Source organism: Electrona antarctica, assembly GCF_951216825.1.
Source record: "Electrona antarctica genome assembly, chromosome: 4".
Lineage (NCBI taxonomy): Eukaryota > Metazoa > Chordata > Actinopteri > Myctophiformes > Myctophidae > Electrona > Electrona antarctica.
In genome coordinates, this window is record NC_136809.1 from 142,383 (window position 1) to 154,525 (window position 12,143).

Consider the following 12,143-nt stretch of genomic DNA (forward strand, 5'->3'; position numbering starts at 1 on the left):
AAATACAATTTCGTATCAGTGGATAATTCATAAATGGTTTCCATTACAGTAAGTTCAAATACAATTTCGTATCAGTGGAGGATTCTCTTTGCGTTATTTCAAACTCTTATGGCTAAAAATGTTACAGAACAATGAACATGAAAACTGCCGTCACCTCGTCAACTTCGACAAAAGCAAAGACCAATATCTCAGTTTGTAAGTCTGCGCACAAACAAAGAAAATCGCATTTTAAGCCCTAGAGAACCACAGAGTCAAATTAAACCCTCTTTAACACTGTCGGCACTACACGACTACCAATTAATTACCCTGTAATTGAATCACTATCCTGACTTTTAACACTGTCGGCACCAAACGACTGCCAATTGCACTATCCTGACAAGTATCTTAAACAATGGATAATGGAAAATGATTAGTAAGTTACAATTAGCTGACGTTTAAACAAGACATTTCCGCTTTCAGGAAATTTAGGACGTGCCATAACATATCTATACGTTTATAATGCTTTAAATAAAACTCTGCTCCACTAAGGTATATAGAACATACACACCAAATCACATGAAACTCTCTCTTTGGAGTTTCACAGGACCAAAATCAAAATAAGTCTCCAGACCTATCCTGACCATAAACAAATACATTAACAGGCCAGAGTTTAAGCAATATTTAACTAATTAATACTCTCTTCACGTCTCGAGGAAAACACCTATTTGATTCACAATTAGGCTACTTATGAACCAACTTACCTAATTATACGACAAAACATACCAACATGAGGCCTATTTTTTCATGTTGAAACAAACACGACGCACAATTTTGTAATCAGAAAGAAGGAATGTCCGTCTCCCCTCCGTATGAACAAAGGAAAATCTTCTGTATTCTGCATTCCGTTACCTCAAAGTTCGCTTCAGCCACGGATCAAGTTGAGAAAATGTTCACCGCTGTTTTCGCTGAAAGCTCTCATAATCATCTCATCATCATCTCCCCCCCTCCCAGCTCTGAAACAACAGAGATGGGAAAACGAGAAAGAAAAGGCAACATCTTCATCACAGACCCCTGCTCAGGTCCGCGAAGGCCCTCAGCTTGTGTCGTCAGTCGGCCATGGAAAGCCAAGCCACCGCCGCCACGGAGACGTGTCCTTCTTCGGCACGTGTCGTGCGTGCAATGCGTGACCAGTACACCGCATACTACACGGCCGCTGTTTGACACTGTCCTCCTGTCCATTCCGAAACGAATTCCCGAAAGTGGAAACCGCCGCGCCAAGCGTCGAGTGGCCGCCTCTCCCCGTCGGGATGAGCGATCCCCTCTCCCCCGGAACGCTGGTGTCCCCGTCCTGTGCCTCGCTGCACCGCTCCTCTGCTCGCCGTCCCCAGCGTAGAGTTGACGATCGAAGGCCCCCGTGAAGGCTGCTGCTCCTCGTCGACCGCTCCTCTGTCCACTGGCCAGTTGGAAAGAGACGCACGTCGTCGCCGCGCAACACTCCTCATCGCGGTGGTCCGTCGACATCCTCGTCCTCGTTCCGCTGGAACCCGTCGTTGTCGCCTCTCACAAAAACTCGCTGATTAGACTGAATAAAAAAGCCGCCGATTCTTCTCCTAACTGGTGTAAACACCACGAAGGTCGGGATCGCGCACCATCTGTCGTATCTTATGACACGAGACCATACAAACTTAACCAAAACACTGGGAGAGCATTGAGATAATTGTGAGACGGCAGCAGACAGAGTAAGATGTTCCTTGATGTTTATTTCGAAGTACACAGCATAGCATAGCATAGGCCTGGCTGGCCTTGACCAGCCACCAGGTAGTGACTGGCCAACTGACTGAACTGGTTACATTCAATTGCATGACATTAAGTACAGTTTACAAGAGGTGAGAATAGAGGCGTGTTCACTGTTCCCCTGAAGTCAACCCCAGCTTACGCATTGATCAGCCATTTGTTGAGTGGCCACTTTGAACCCATGTTTAGCATTTGATTGCCCTAGGTGTGAGTCAGGATCTCAGGACTCAAACAAAAGGCACAGTAAAAACAACCCCTGTCCCCAGGTGGTCCTTGAATATCAAAGACAGACCCCAATTAAGCCAGCCAGCTAGTCTGACGAACTAAACAACAGATCACCATATGCTATGTCCAAGAACATGAGATATTGTAAGAATTATTGATTCATAATTCACCACACACACACACACACACACACACACACACACACACACACACACACACACACACACACACACACACACACACACACACACACACAGTCCCTTTACATCACAGAAATGTGGCCGGCCTCCAAAATAAAAACATTCAGTAGTAGCTCTCTCTCATTGGCTGGAAAAGTTCATTTATAGATCTTGTTGTGAGCTTGTAAATCTGTAAATCTGTTTGCCTCCATTCTTACGTAATATTTGACAATGTTACAAATTTAACATTAAAATGGTTTTAAAGGTCCTGAAATACCACGGCCAGCGATTAGCATTAGCAACCGGGAGCTAACCATACGATAATGAAGATGATAGCGTTAGCAACTAGGAGCTAACCATACGATAATTAAGACGTTAGCATTAGCAACTGGGAGCTAAACATATTTTAATGAAGATGATAGCGTTAGCAACCAGGAGCTAACCATACGATAATGAAGATGTTAGCATTAGCAACCGGGAGCTAACCATATTATAATGAAGACGTTAGCATTAGCAACCGGGAGCTAACCATACGATAATGAAGATGTTAGCATTAGCAACCGGGAGCTAACCATATTATAATGAAGACGTTAGCATTAGCAACCGGGAGCTAACCATACGATAATGAAGATGATAGCTAGAGAGGCGGTGTTATTTCTTTCAGGAAGGACGTAGTGTTAAGCTCCGCCCATCGAGCCTCCGCCTGCCCCGCCTTGCAGTTCAAACGGTCCAATCAGGGAGGGTCTTCTAGGAGGGGTGGGCGTTGTCCAGTAGCGACGGAGCGTCCCTGTGGAGAGGGGCGTGGCCCACCATGTGATGGGCGTGGTCAACATATTCGGGGGTGTGGCCTGTTTTTGGCGGGAGTTTGGGAACAACATTGCCATGGCGCAGAGGGGGCGTGTCCCTTAGGAGGAGGGGCCACGGGGGAGAAGGGAGGGGCTTGTGAGGGTCTGGGGAGGAGCCATGGGGGGGAGGAGGGGGAGGGGTGAGCGGAGGGCAGAAGAAGAACTGGCCACGCCTCTTAGGGGGAGGGGCTAGGTGGAGAGGGAGGGGCGAGCCCATTGGTTCCTGACAGAGCTCTGACAGGGAGGCGGAGAAACGACGATGAGAAGACACCTGATTGGACGAAGAACAGGAAGTAGTTGGATGACGAGGAGGAACCGCTGGAGGACTTCCTGTCTGTCTGGACTTCATCTGCAGACAGACAGACAGACAGACAGACAGACAGACAGACAGGCAGGCAGGCAGGCAGGAAGGCAGGCAGGCAGGCAGGCAGGCAGGCAGGCAGGCAGACAGACAGACAGACAGACAGACAGACAGACAGACAGACAGACAGGGTTATTGAAGCAGTCTTTATAACATCTATGGATGTTATAGTCCATGGATAAAATCTACAGACCTTTGAGGGGGAGGAGTCAGGTGGTCTGCGGGGTGGGTCAGGGGGCGGGACCGGAGCTGTGACATCATCAGGGGGCGGGACCCGTGCTGTGACATCATCAGGGGGCGGGACCGGAGCTGTGACATCATCAGAGGGTGGGACACTAGCTGTGACATCATCAGACCACCTGAACGACGAACCTGAAACCATGACAACCACATGCTGAAACCCGTGCGTGCGTGCGTGCGTGCGTGCGTGCGTGCGTGCGTGCGTGCGTGCGTGCGTGCGTGCGTGCGTGCGTCGTACCGTAGGTGAAGTACGGACCCCGGTCGGAGTGCGGCGGGGGGGTGAGGGGGGTGCGGGGGGAGCTGGGGCCAGAGGTTGTAACCCTGTCGGTGACATCACTGTGGCTGATCCTCCTGGGTTTGTTCCGCGGGGGGGCAGGGGGGTGGTGACCCCGCAGTGACACCGACCGGACCGCCCCCTGGGGGCGGAGTCCTGGAGACTTCAGAGGACACGTGTACTTCTTACCCTGAGGAGAGAGCCAATAGGAACACAGAGGGGGCGTGGCTTAAAGGGATATTTCAGATTTTTTTAAACTTAAGCTGTATGAAATACTTGGCATTAATATAGTGGTTGCAACTGTATTCATTGATTGCCCGAGTCCCGTGGTGGGAGTTCTGCTCTGGTTTTGGTAAAATATAAAGTTCTTAAATGAATTAAAATCGATTTTTCGATGCAGTTATTATATCGTTACACCCCTAGTAGTGTAGCAGTGGTGTAGTGGTGTAGTGAAGCATTGTGGGTAGTGTAGTGTAGCAGTGGTGTAGTGATGCATCGTGGGTAGTGTAGTGTAGCAGTGGTGTAGTGGAGTAGTGAAGCATTGTGGGTAGTGTAGTGTAGCAGTGGTGTAGTTAAGCATCGTGGGTAGTGTAGTGTAGCAGTGGTGTAGTGGTGTAGTGAAGCATTGTGGGTAGTGTAGTGTAGCAGTGGTGTAGTGGTGTAGTGAAGCATGGTGGGTAGTGTAGTGTAGCAGTGGTGTAGTGAAGCATCGTGGGTAGTGTAGTGTAGCAGTGGTGTAGTGAAGCATTGTGGGTAGTGTAGTGTAGCAGTGGTGTAGTGAAGCATCGTGGGTAGTGTAGTGTAGCAGTGGTGTAGTGGTGTAGTGAAGCATTGTGGGTAGTGTAGTGTAGCAGTGGTGTAGTGGTGTAGTGAAGCATTGTGGGTAGTGTAGTGTAGCAGTGGTGTAGTGAAGCATTGTGGGTAGTGTAGTGTAGCAGTGGTGTAGTGGTGTAGTGAAGCATCGTGGGTAGAGTAGTGTAGCAGTGGTGTAGTGAAGCATTGTGGGTAGTGTAGTGTAGCAGTTGTGTAGTGGTGTAGTGAAGCATCGTGGGTAGTGTAGTGTAGCAGTGGTATAGTGGTGTAGTGAAGCATCGTGGGTAGTGTAGTGTAGCAGTGGTGTAGTGAAGCATCGTGGGTAGTGTAGTGTAGCAGTGGTGTAGTGAAGCATCGTGGGTAGTGTAGTGTAGCAGTGGTGTAGTGAAGCATCGTGGGTAGTGTAGTGTAGCAGTGGTGTAGTGAAGCATCGTGGGTAGTGTAGTGTAGCAGTGGTGTAGTGGTGTAGTGAAGCATCGTGGGTAGAGTAGTGTAGCAGTGGTGTAGTGGTGTAGTGAAGCATCGTGGGTAGTGTAGTGTAGCAGTGGTGTAGTGAAGCATCGTGGGTAGTGTAGTGTAGCAGTGGTGTAGTGGTGTAGTGAAGCATCGTGGGTAGTGTAGTGTAGCAGTGGTGTAGTGGTGTAGTGAAGCATTGTGGGTAGTGTAGTGTAGCAGTGGTGTAGTGAAGCATCGTGGGTAGTGTAGTGTAACAGTGGTGTAGTGAAGCATCGTGGGTAGTGTAGTGTAGCAGTGGTGTAGTAAAGCATCGTGGGTAGTGTAGTGTAGCAGTGGTGTAGTGAAGCATCGTGGGTAGTGTAGTGTAACAGTGGTGTAGTGAAGCATCGTGGGTAGTGTAGTGTAGCAGTGGTGTAGTGGTGTAGTGAAGCATTGTGGGTAGTGTAGTGTAGCAGTGGTGTAGTGAAGCATCGTGGGTAGTGTAGTGTAGCAGTGGTGTAGTGGTGTAGTGAAGCATCGTGGGTAGTGTAGTGTAGCAGTGGTGTAGTGAAGCATCGTGGGTAGTGTAGTGTAGCAGTGGTGTAGTGAAGCATCGTGGGTAGTGTAGTGTAGCAGTGGTGTAGTGAAGCATTGTGGGTAGTGTAGTGTAGCAGTGGTGTAGTGGTGTAGTGAAGCATTGTGGGTAGAGTAGTGTAGCAGTGGTGTAGTGAAGCATCGTGGGTAGTGTAGTGTAGCAGTGGTGTAGTGGTGTAGTGAAGCATCGTGGGTAGTGTAGTGTAGCAGTGGTGTAGTGGTGTAGTGAAGCATCGTGGGTAGTGTAGTGTAGCAGTGGTGTAGTGGTGTAGTGAAGTATCGTGGGTAGTGTAGTGTAGCAGTGGTGTAGTGAAGCATTGTGGGTAGAGTAGTGTAGCAGTGGTGTAGTGAAGCATCGTGGGTAGTGTAGTGTAGCAGTGGTGTAGTGGTGTAGTGAAGCATCGTGGGTAGTGTAGTGTAGCAGTGGTGTAGTGGTGTAGTGAAGCATCGTGGGTAGTGTAGTGTAGCAGTGGTGTAGTGGTGTAGTGAAGTATCGTGGGTAGTGTAGTGTAGCAGTGGTGTAGTGAAGCATTGTGGGTAGAGTAGTGTAGCAGTGGTGTAGTGAAGCATCGTGGGTAGTGTAGTGTAGCAGTGGTGTAGTGGTGTAGTGAAGCATCGTGGGTAGTGTAGTGTAGCAGTGGTGTAGTGGTGTAGTGAAGCATCGTGGGTAGTGTAGTGTAGCAGTGGTGTAGTGAAGCATCGTGGGTAGTGTAGTGTAGCAGTGGTGTAGTGAAGCATCGTGGGTAGTGTAGTGTAGCAGTGGTGTAGTGAAGCATCGTGGGTAGTGTAGTGTAGCAGTGGTGTAGTGAAGCATCGTGGGTAGTGTAGTGTAGCAGTGGTGTAGTGAAGCATCGTGGGTAGTGTAGTGTAGCAGTGGTGTAGTGAAGCATTGTGGGTAGAGTAGTGTAGCAGTGGTGTAGTGAAGCATCGTGGGTAGTGTAGTGTAGCAGTGGTGTAGTGAAGCATCGTGGGTAGTGTAGTGTAGCAGTGGTGTAGTGAAGCATCATGGGTAGTGTAGTGTAGCAGTGGTGTAGTGGTGTAGTGAAGCATTGTGGGTAGTGTAGTGTAGCAGTGGTGTAGTGAAGCATCGTGGGTAGTGTAGTGTAGCAGTGGTGTAGTGAAGCATTGTGGGTAGTGTAGTGTAGCAGTGGTGTAGTGAAGCATCGTGGGTGGTGTAGTGTAGCAGTGGTGTAGTGAAGCATCGTGGGTAGTGTAGTGTAGCAGTGGTGTAGTGAAGCATCATGGGTAGTGTAGTGTAGCAGTGGTGTAGTGGTGTAGTGAAGCATTGTGGGTAGTGTAGTGTAGCAGTGGTGTAGTGAAGCATTGTGGGTAGTGTAGTGTAGCAGTGGTGTAGTGAAGCATCGTGGGTAGTGTAGTGTAGCAGTGGTGCAGTGAAACATCGTGGGTAGTGTAGTGTAGCAGTGGTGTAGTGGTGTAGTGAAGCATTGTGGGTAGTGTAGTGTAGCAGTGGTGTAGTGAAGCATCGTGGGTAGTGTAGTGTAGCAGTGGTGTAGTGGGGTAGTGAAGCATTGTGGGTAGTGTAGTGTAGCAGTGGTGTAGTGAAGCATCGTGGGTAGTGTAGTGTAGCAGTGGTGTAGTGAAGCATTGTGGGTAGTGTAGTGTAGCAGTGGTGTAGTGAAGCATCGTGGGTAGTGTAGTGTAGCAGTGGTGTAGTGAAGCATTGTGGGTAGTGTAGTGTAGAAGTGGTGTAGTGGTGTAGTGAAGCATCGTGGGTAGTGTAGTGTAGCAGTGGTGTAGTGAAGCATCATGGGTAGTGTAGTGTAGAAGTGGTGTAGTGAAGCATTGTCGGTAGTGTAGTGTAGCAGTGGTGTAGTGAAGCATTGTGGGTAGTGTAGCAGTGGTGTAGTGAAGCATCGTGGGTAGTGTAGTGTAGCAGTGGTGTAGTGAAGCATTGTGGGTAGTGTAGTGTAGCAGTGGTGCAGTGAAGCATCGTGGGTAGTGTAGTGTAGCAGTGGTGTAGTGGTGTAGTTGAGCTGTGGTGTTCCACAAGGAAGCATACTAGGGGCTCTACTGTTCCTAATATATGTAAACGACATGACTTCAGCTTGTGAAAGCAACTTGTTCCTGTTCGAGTGGGTAGTGTAGTGTAGCAGTGGTGTAGTGAAACATCGTGGGTAGTGTAGTGTAGCAGTGGTGTAGTGGTGTAGTGAAGCATTGTGGGTAGTGTAGTGTAGCAGTGGTGTAGTGAAGCATTGTGGGTAGTGTAGTGTAGCAGTGGTGTAGTGAAGCATCGTGGGTAGTGTAGTGTAGCAGTGTTGCAGTGAAACATCGTGGGTAGTGTAGTGTAGCAGTGGTGTAGTGAAGCATCGTGGGTAGATTAGTGTAGCAGTGGTGTAGTGGTGTAGTGAAGCATTGTGGGTAGTGTAGTGTAGCAGTGGTGTAGTGAAGCATCGTGGGTAGTGTAGTGTAGCAGTGGTGTAGTGAAGCATTGTGGGTAGTGTAGTGTAGCAGTGGTGTAGTGAAGCATCGTGGGTAGTGTAGTGTAGCAGTGGTGTAGTGAAGCATTGTGGGTAGTGTAGTGTAGCAGTGGTGTAGTGGTGTAGTGAAGCATCGTGGGTAGTGTAGTGTAGCAGTGGTGTAGTGAAGCATCATGGGTAGTGTAGTGTAGAAGTGGTGTAGTGAAGCATTGTCGGTAGTGTAGTGTAGCAGTGGTGTAGTGAAGCATTGTGGGTAGTGTAGTGTAGCAGTGGTGTAGTGAAGCATCGTGGGTAGTGTAGTGTAGCAGTGGTGTAGTGAAGCATTGTGGGTAGTGTAGTGTAGCAGTGGTGCAGTGAAGCATCGTGGGTAGTGTAGTGTAGCAGTGGTGTAGTGGTGTAGTTGAGCTGTGGCGTTCCACAAGGAAGCATACTAGGGCCTCTACTGTTCCTAATATATGTAAACGACATGACTTCAGCTTGTGACTGCAACTTGTTCCTGTTCGCAGATGACTCGGCACTGCTGGTCTCGGACAGGGACAAACTGCAGGTTGAAAAGGCCCTCAGCTCTGAACTCGGTAGAATCTGCACCTGGCTCGCTGATAACAAACTATCTTTACACCTGGGAAAAACTGAATCCATTCTCTTTGGATCTAATAGTAATCTCAGCAAGGCAAATGGCTTCTTGGTTAGAGTGGGTGACAATGTTATCACACGTAAAGATGAAATTACCTACCTAGGTTCCATCCTGGAGGCTAATCTTTCCGGTGATAAAATGGCCACCAACGTAATCAAAAAAGTCAACCAAAGAACAAGATTCCTTTACAGGATCTCCTCACTGGTCGACAAAAACACCTTTAAGACCTTAACAGGAGCCCTTGTACAAGGCTTCTTTGACTATGCATGCACCTCCTGGTACCACAGCACCTCAAAGGCCCTTAAAACTAGGCTCCAGACCTCCCAAAACAAACTGGTCAGGCTCCTACTTGGCCTCACCCCCCGAACCCACCTCACCCCTGCCCACTTTGACAGACTGGCATGGCTTAGGGTCGGCGACAGAGTACAGCATCTTGCAATGGGTCTGGTCCACAAGATTCGATACTCCACCAAGATACCCATGTACCTGTGTAGATACTTCCTTAATGTTAACGAAGTCCACACCCACAACACCAGAGGGAGTGCAACGAACCATGTTCAACCCAGATTCGGCACAAACAAGGGACTAAATTATTTTCGCTCCTATGCCACCAAAATGTGGAACGCCCTACCAACAGTCAATAAGACATGTGAATCCCTTGACTCCTTCAAAACCGCTCTCAAAGGGCACCTACGGATGGCTGCAATTCGAAACTGGCCCCCGTAAAATCTGAATCCCCCCCCACTGCCCCCCCCTTTTTCCCTCACTGTATATGTTTCTTTTCCCTTTTTACCTCCATTATGATGAATTCCTGTAATGTTCTTTGTCTATATAGAAGTGTCTATTTGTACGTCTCTAAATGTTTTGATGAATTGAACATGGTGGACTCTGTTGTAAACAAGTGTAATGCTTAATTGGGTCGTCCACTCACCGTTAACAGCCTTTGTATTGAGTTTGTGCTTGAAATGTACTGTAATTCTGCAAACTGTTAATACAATTTTCAATCAATCAATCAATAGTAAAGCATCGTGGGTAGTGTAGTGTAGCAGTGGTGTAGTGAAGCATTGTGGGTAGTGTAGTGTAGCAGTGGTGTAGTGGTGTAGTGAAGCATCGTGGGTAGTGTAGTGTAGCAGTGGTGTAGTGGTGTAGTGAAGCATCATGGGTAGTGTAGTGTAGCAGTGGTGTAGTGAAGCATCGTGGGTAGTGTAGTGTAGCAGTGGTGTAGTGAAGCATCGTGGGTAGTGTAGTGTAGCAGTGGTGTAGTGAAGCATCATGGGTAGTGTAGTGTAGCAGTGGTGTAGTGGTGTAGTGAAGCATCGTGGGTAGTGTAGTGTAGCAGTGGTGTAGTGGTGTAGTGAAGCATCGTGGGTAGTGTAGTGTAGCAGTGGTGTAGTGGTGTAGTGAAGCATCGTGGGTAGTGTAGTGTAGCAGTGGTGTAGTGAAGCATCGTGGGTAGTGTAGTGTAGCAGTGGTGTAGTGAAGCATTGTGGGTAGTGTAGTGTAGCAGTGGTGTAGTGGTGTAGTGAAGCATCGTGGGTAGTGTAGTGTAGCAGTGGTGTAGTGAAGCATCGTGGGTAGTGTAGTGTAGCAGTGGTGTAGTGGTGTAGTGAAGCATCGTGGGTAGTGTAGTGTAGCAGTGGTGTAGTGAAGCATCGTGGGTAGTGTAGTGTAGCAGTGGTGTAGTGGTGTAGTGAAGCATTGTGGGTAGTGTAGTGTAGCAGTGGTGTAGTGGTGTAGTGAAGCATCGTGGGTAGTGTAGTGTAGCAGTGGTGTAGTGAAGCATCGTGGGTAGTGTAGTGTAGCAGTGGTGTAGTGAAGCATCTTGGGTAGTGTAGTGTAGCAGTGGTGTAGTGAAGCATTGTGGGTAGTGTAGTGTAGCAGTGGTGTAGTGAAGCATCGTGGGTAGTGTAGTGTAGCAGTGGTGTAGTGAAGCATCGTGGGTAGTGTAGTGTAGCAGTGGTGTAGTGGTGTAGTGAAGCATCGTGGGTAGTGTAGTGTAGCAATGGTGTAGTGAAGCATCGTGGGTAGTGTAGTGTAGCAGTGGTTTAGTGGTGTAGTGAAGCATCATGGGTAGTGTAGTGTAGCAGTGGTGTAGTGGTGTAGTGAAGCATTGTGGGTAGTGTAGTGTAGCAGTCAGTGTTGTAACTAACGCCCTTACATCACGTTACGTTACCCAACGGCGCTACTTTTTGCAGTAACTTGTAACCTAACGCTTTACATTTCCCTATTCCATAACGGCCTTATAGTTATTGTCCGAGCGTTACCCGCGTTATAGCGTTATTATGTCAACGTATGATCCAAGTGAAAAGTTTCCCCATACAGCGCCGTGAGTCTGTCATACAGGCTCTGTGCTGACTGTTGCTGAGAGAGTGCGCCGCTCTCTGTGTTGTACTGTGTTGACAGTTTTGTTTGTGCTCTCATACTAGCCTCTGAGCCCACATGGCTACACACCCTAACATGAACAAAGCATGTCGCAGAAGAGGTCATTGATTGGCTAACGTAGGGCCAGATTTCAGGGTAAGCCAATCAGAGACAGTCTGACAGAGTAGGGCGGGTCTTACTCGTATGTACTCATATGTAAACACAGACACACAAACCCTTGTAACGCATACACAGAAAAGGCCGGTTGAACGAACATTATTACCACACGCTACAATGGCAAAATGCGGATGACAGCGAGATCGGATGCTTTGTGGGTTGGAAATACAAGCATTATTTGAGTACTTGCGGGTAAAGGAAATGTTTTAACATGCCATGGAGTGTCCCCGCTGTGTGTGATTCCCCGTACTTCCTTTATTATTATTGCTTCTGCTGCATCCCTCCAGGAGGGACCCTCCTGCGCTAGCTAGCATTAGCTAGTGGGCGCCGCAGCACAGTGCCTGACGTTAGCCGTGCGTTAGCCTTGCACACCGTTGCATGCTAACGGGACCCGTGGCCACCTCCCCGGGCACAGTGATAGGGCTGCCCTCTCCCCCCTTCCCCCCCCAGAAAAACATTGAGGTGAAAATGCTAATTATGTGGCGGACAGAAAGCATTGTCCACAGCCAAGAAGAGCAATGCAAATCTAAGAAAGCATCTTAAATCAGTCCATGAGCTAGGCTGCCTCATATCACCAAAACAGACAAAGATCGATTTTAAATCGCCACAGAGGCATGTCACCAAGAGTCAACTTGACAAAATGATTGCCAGGTATGTTGTTGAGGAAATGCTTCCCCTCAACGGTGGTCTGTTCCTTTCAGAGCACTGGTCAGCAAAATACCAGTGAAAGCAGGGCCAATGTGCAGAAATACATTTTCCAAATACCTGAACAGTGAATATTCTAAAATGGAAGA

The 12,143-nt window shown here is 48.4% G+C and overlaps 1 protein-coding gene across 1 annotated transcript in view; it reads right to left on the reverse strand.

Moving 5' to 3' along the window:
* Positions 1-2,924: 2,924 nt before the first annotated feature.
* Positions 2,925-12,143, reverse strand: part of LOC306922139 (son of sevenless homolog 1-like) — a gene marked incomplete at both ends in the record, with an annotated part of 64,294 nt that continues 55,075 nt past the window's right edge. The window contains 3 exons of the mRNA XM_079499534.1: positions 2,925-3,293; positions 3,577-3,692; positions 3,862-4,087. Of these exons, the coding sequence (XP_079355660.1) occupies positions 2,925-3,293; positions 3,577-3,692; positions 3,862-4,087 (711 nt within the window). The remainder of the gene's footprint in view (positions 3,294-3,576; positions 3,693-3,861; positions 4,088-12,143) is intronic.